The sequence below is a fragment of the Squalius cephalus genome, assembly GCF_949319135.1.
Source record: "Squalius cephalus genome assembly, chromosome: 20".
Taxonomy (NCBI): domain Eukaryota; kingdom Metazoa; phylum Chordata; class Actinopteri; order Cypriniformes; family Leuciscidae; genus Squalius; species Squalius cephalus.
Genome location: NC_137141.1, coordinates 24455839 through 24460650, shown reverse-complemented (window position 1 = coordinate 24460650; position 4812 = coordinate 24455839). Strand labels below are relative to the sequence as shown.

Here is a 4812-nt window from a genome sequence, read left to right as displayed (position 1 = left end):
TCTCTTAAATATTCCCACCCAGCAGAACCTTTATAGCATGCCTCCCACCCCCAAAGCCTCCAACTGAAACCTCCTCCAATCAGTCAAAAGACCACAAAATGACAACTCTGACTTGTCAAAGTTCATGAACATATTCTATTTGAGAACACAGGGAGAACACATGAAAAACATGATTAATAAACATGTTTGTAAATGCAGGGCATCTATTTTTGTCTATAAACATAAAATACAAGTGTGTACAAGTGTATATATTATAAATATATATAATTGCAATTATACAATTATGCAAATTAAACTTGAGTGAAATGAAAATTTTACAGGTTTAAGTGGTTGATGGTTCATGGCCAAGTAAATTTTAATTGAGAATTTCTGGGGTCTTCACTCACTATTAGGCCTAGTAACTTTCTGACAAGGCCTATACTGTATTTACCCACTGTCCTATTTTAAAGGGTAGTCAAAGGCTAATCAATATGTTGATTGATGTATAGGAGTCCAAGCTGATATGGTAACATGTAAAGTAACCTTCATTGTTACATAAGAGGGTTGCATAATATTCACAATCCTCTTTTTGACAGTGGATTACAACATTGTTCTTTTTAAGCTACAAAAAAAGTATTTTACAAGCTTAAAAAAAAACGAATCAAATAGCAAAGTTTTTGTCACAATGCACATGATAACATTTGCACATATAGTAAACCAGTAGTTGGCATGAAATATATATTTAAAGATGCAAAAGCCTCTAAGTACCATCTGAAATTTCCTTCTAGAATGATCATTTTTATCAAGCTTGTATGTTTATCTTCAGTTATTTCACTTTAATGGCAATGGAAATGACCTATTAATTGTCATTAAAGTGAAATGACTGAACTTAAACATACAAGCTTGAAAAAAATGCTCATTTTAGAAGAAAATTTCAGATGGCACTTAGAGGCTTTTGCATCTGAAGTCTTCATATGTATATACTGGTCAAAGTCTGTTTAAGTCTAGCTTTGTCCTGACGTTTGCAATAAAAGAAAAATAAATAAATGTATTTAAAACACATTTATCAGTTTATATTAACAATTAACATTGTGACTTTTAATAAAGTCAATATTTATTAATAATGTAACAAAATGTAAAGATTTCCATGCCAAAACCTGAAATGAAATAATAACCTAACCACATACTTGGCCTAAAATATTGTATATTCTTTTAAGGTAAGGAATGGAGCATATTTGCAAACTGCAAGTGTTGTATCTGTAAACTCCATAAATCAATGGGTGATCACAATGTCCAAAGCATGGATCAGTCAGAGATGTCCATGAAGGTATAGCAGCCAGGAAAAGATTGTATTCTTCTTCTTTCTTTTTTCTTCTTTTGTAAAATTATGTAGCCTATTGTTTCAGTGCATGATAGGTCTATAAAAAGAAAAGGCTTTTTTTAATTGTTTGACAAAATCAAACAATCCACCATTGCCTCTCACATAGGCCTAAACCACATATCAAGCTGGACTGTTTCAGTACTATTTAATTTAACGTCACCAAATGTTGTAATTATTAAACTATATTTCATGTTACATAATAAGACTATAGGGTAGTGTAGGCTATAACACTTACTGAATACCAACTTCAAAAACAAAAGTGATACGTACTCACACAAATGACATAACCTCAGGTTCGCTGAACAGCGCATGCGTTGAACTGTTCCGGTCGAAGTTCAGTGAACTTCGCACCTGACAGAGTAGTCTATTCATCAGCTGATTCCGATGGACAGTGTATTTTAGATGCGAAGAAAATGTCTCAAAAACGTGTCAAGTTCAAGCGGAAATCAAAACATAGAAAGGAGGACAGATCTAAAATTGTTCCTATTAAAGAAGCCCAATCAGCCGAGGAAGGAATCAAGACTCTGGAATCAACGAAGTGCGCGAGCAAGAAAGAAAAGTCCGCCAAACAAGTGCACGTCGCTTTTCTACCAGAGAAATACCAACCGCTGGTTGAGGATGATATTGACCAACCACGAGATGACAATATCAAGAAAAAACAAGACAAATATAAAAAGTTAAGAAAAGTACGTTATTTACTGTCAAAGGTCGTTGTTTGTCTGATCATGAATGTTTATGACGGTAAAAGGCTAAACTGATTTAAAGGGATAGTTCACCCAAAAATGGAAATTCTGTTATCATGTAGGCTACTCACCCTCAATTTGTTCTATACTTGTATGAATTTAATTCTTGTGCTGAACACAAAAGAAGATATTTTGAAGAATGTGGGTAACCAAACAGTTGTGGGGCACCATTAACTTAGTTGCTGTTGTTTTTTTCATATGGAAGTCAATGGGGTCCATCAGCTGTTTGTTACCCATAGTTTTCAAAATATCCTATATTCATCTGAAGATAGAAATTCATACAGGTTTGGAACAACTTGAGGAAGTAAATTAAGACAGAATTTTCATTTTTGGGTGAACTATCCCTTTAAGTCTGCGTGGTGCAGAAACAATGATGTAAATAAGACAGAAACACCAAAATAAGGAAATAATTACAGAAAACATTATTTCATATTTTTAAAGTATCAAAAATATGACATTGTATGAAAAATTGTGATAGGCCTATATTTGTCTTTCACAAGTGGTTAGGGTATAGGCTATGATGTAGGCCTAGTTTAGCAATTTAGCAATCTAAAAATAATTAATTAAATTGCTAAAATACGTATCAGTGAGTAAAATGCTAAAACTTAAGTAAAATGTTAAAACATGTAAGCAGACATTTCTTGTTTTATTTTGTCCTTTCAACAACTAGGCCTATTGTTTGTACTGAAGAATAGTTCAAACGTCATCACAATAATGTGGTTCATTATTTTAATCTATTTACAGTATAGTTTCTCTTAATAAAAAGTTTGAAAACACGCTGCTTTATCATCATTACAAAAGAAGTAGAGTAAGTACTGTATACATGGGTGGGGACTTTGAATATTGCAATGGTTTATTCATCTTTGTTTGCCCACCCCTTTTTTTTTTTGCAGAATGTGGGGAAAGCTCTTCGTTACAGCTGGAAGTGTCTAGTGGTTGGACTGCAGAATTTGAGCACGGCTTATTCTATGCCACTGGGTGTCACTGTCACAATAGTGCCAGACATCCACAGAGCCAGATCTCACGTCTAACACATGACTCAAGATCAGGTGGTCAGTGTTGGATCCCCATTTTTACTGCAGCCCCTTCCACATTAGTGGAAGTGCAAAAGGTGTATTTTTATTTATGTGCCACTGTTATCAAAAGAGATGGCAAGGAAGAGACTACATTTGTGAGATAATTTGCCTTTGATAAGAAAATACAGATTAGAGGCTGTGATGGACTATGATTAATTAATGCACATCATTTTTCTGATAATGCACAACTGATTAAAACATGATGGACATAAAATATATGTTTTAAAATAAAATATGATGGCTAAAGTAAGTAGAATAATGGGATTGTGGATGTTAAGCCAGTGAAGTGCATTTATTTAGTGCTCTCAATGAGAAGACAGACAGGAACAGATGTGGACTGAATAGTAATGCTGAACAGGTGGAACAAAGTGTGTTAAGTTTGTTATCAGAAGTTGTATTGTTTCTCAAGATTTAATTATTCTTAATTATTATGAATGTTGCAAGTACATTGTATAAGCATACATGTGATTCAACAGCACAGTTTGAACTGTTCTGCACTTTTTTTGTAATGTGAAGAAACACTTTTTAAACAGGATTTAGACTTTGGATTGAACAAAAATATTGTTATTAGATTAATGTTTATTCACAAATTGTACAAATGAATTGAATGAGAATAAATTGGAGTTGAAATGCTTGCTAATATTGCTAAAACTATTTCAAGCCTGAAATTAACTTCCATTTGTTCACCAATAGGTGACAGCATTGTGTAGGACAACAGAAAATAATTCATTTACCCCTGGTTTCACAGACCAGGCTCAAGCCTATAGTCACAGACTAAAATGCATGTTTGAGCTGTTTTAACTGAAAAAAAAAAAAAAAAAACTTGCAGTGACATATCTTAAAATATGTCAGTGACATTGTTTTATCTCAAGATGCACACCAGTAATGTTTTTTTTTTCTAAGGCACGTTTATACAAGCTACTTAAATGTCCTCATTGAACTAAGGCCTCATCCTAAACCCTGTCTGTGAAACCAGGCCATAGATACAGATAGACATACAGTAGACAGACAAACAGAATATTATCTATGTACACTGAAAAAAAGTTTCTATATAGCAGGGCCGTAACGACCATAGATATTGAATAATTATAAATGGAAATTGCCAAATTGTCCCCACCCCCAAATAGTTGACAAATAGTTTTAAAAGTTATATTTTTAGGCTGGTCTAAATCCGCTGTCTAACAGCGTTCGTCAATGTCAAAATGATTGAGATGGCAATGCAATCAAATCAAAGAAGGCGGGTCTTACTGTTTACAGAAGAAGAGTGCGAATGCTTTAGTTTTAATGGTGAAAGAGTGCATTGTAAGGTGCAAGCTAAAAACATTAATATTTGACAACTGTTGATAGAAATTTTCAAATACCGACAGTAATATCCAGTGATGCAAACTACTCAACTGTTTTATCAAATTTTACTTTTGAATTGAAAATATGCTATCGATTACATGATTCATGGAATAGGCTAACTGAATGTGATGAAGTTTGCGTTATCGAGATATTAGACATCTGAAAAAGAGTGAATGTGTAGGCTATATTTTAAGATAAAATATTTTTTGCAAATAGCCTAGTTTAAATAGATTATTTCAGTCCACAACTACAGTTTTACCAAGAACTTTTTTCTTTTTCTTTATTCCCT

At 33.2% G+C, this 4812-nt stretch overlaps 1 protein-coding gene across 1 annotated transcript; it reads left to right on the top strand.

Moving 5' to 3' along the window:
* Positions 1 to 1677: 1677 nt before the first annotated feature.
* On the top strand, positions 1678 to 3401 carry LOC307148652 (required for drug-induced death protein 1). The gene is made up of 2 exons (XM_079854324.1): positions 1678 to 2046; positions 2997 to 3401. Exons 1-2 carry the CDS (start codon positions 1774 to 1776, stop codon positions 3132 to 3134), a joined length of 411 nt encoding a protein of 136 aa, XP_079710450.1. The 5' UTR covers positions 1678 to 1773; the 3' UTR covers positions 3135 to 3401.
* Positions 3402 to 4812: the final 1411 nt, after the last annotated feature.

Excerpts from the sequence above, each read along its gene's own strand:
- LOC307148652 (XM_079854324.1), top strand. The coding sequence starts at position 1,774 with ATGTCTCAAAAACGTGTCAAGTTCAAGCGGAAATCAAAACATAGAAAG. Across the intron at positions 2,047-2,996 it reads AATATAAAAAGTTAAGAAAA|AATGTGGGGAAAGCTCTTCG; the intron begins GTACGTTATTTA and ends TTTTTTTTGCAG.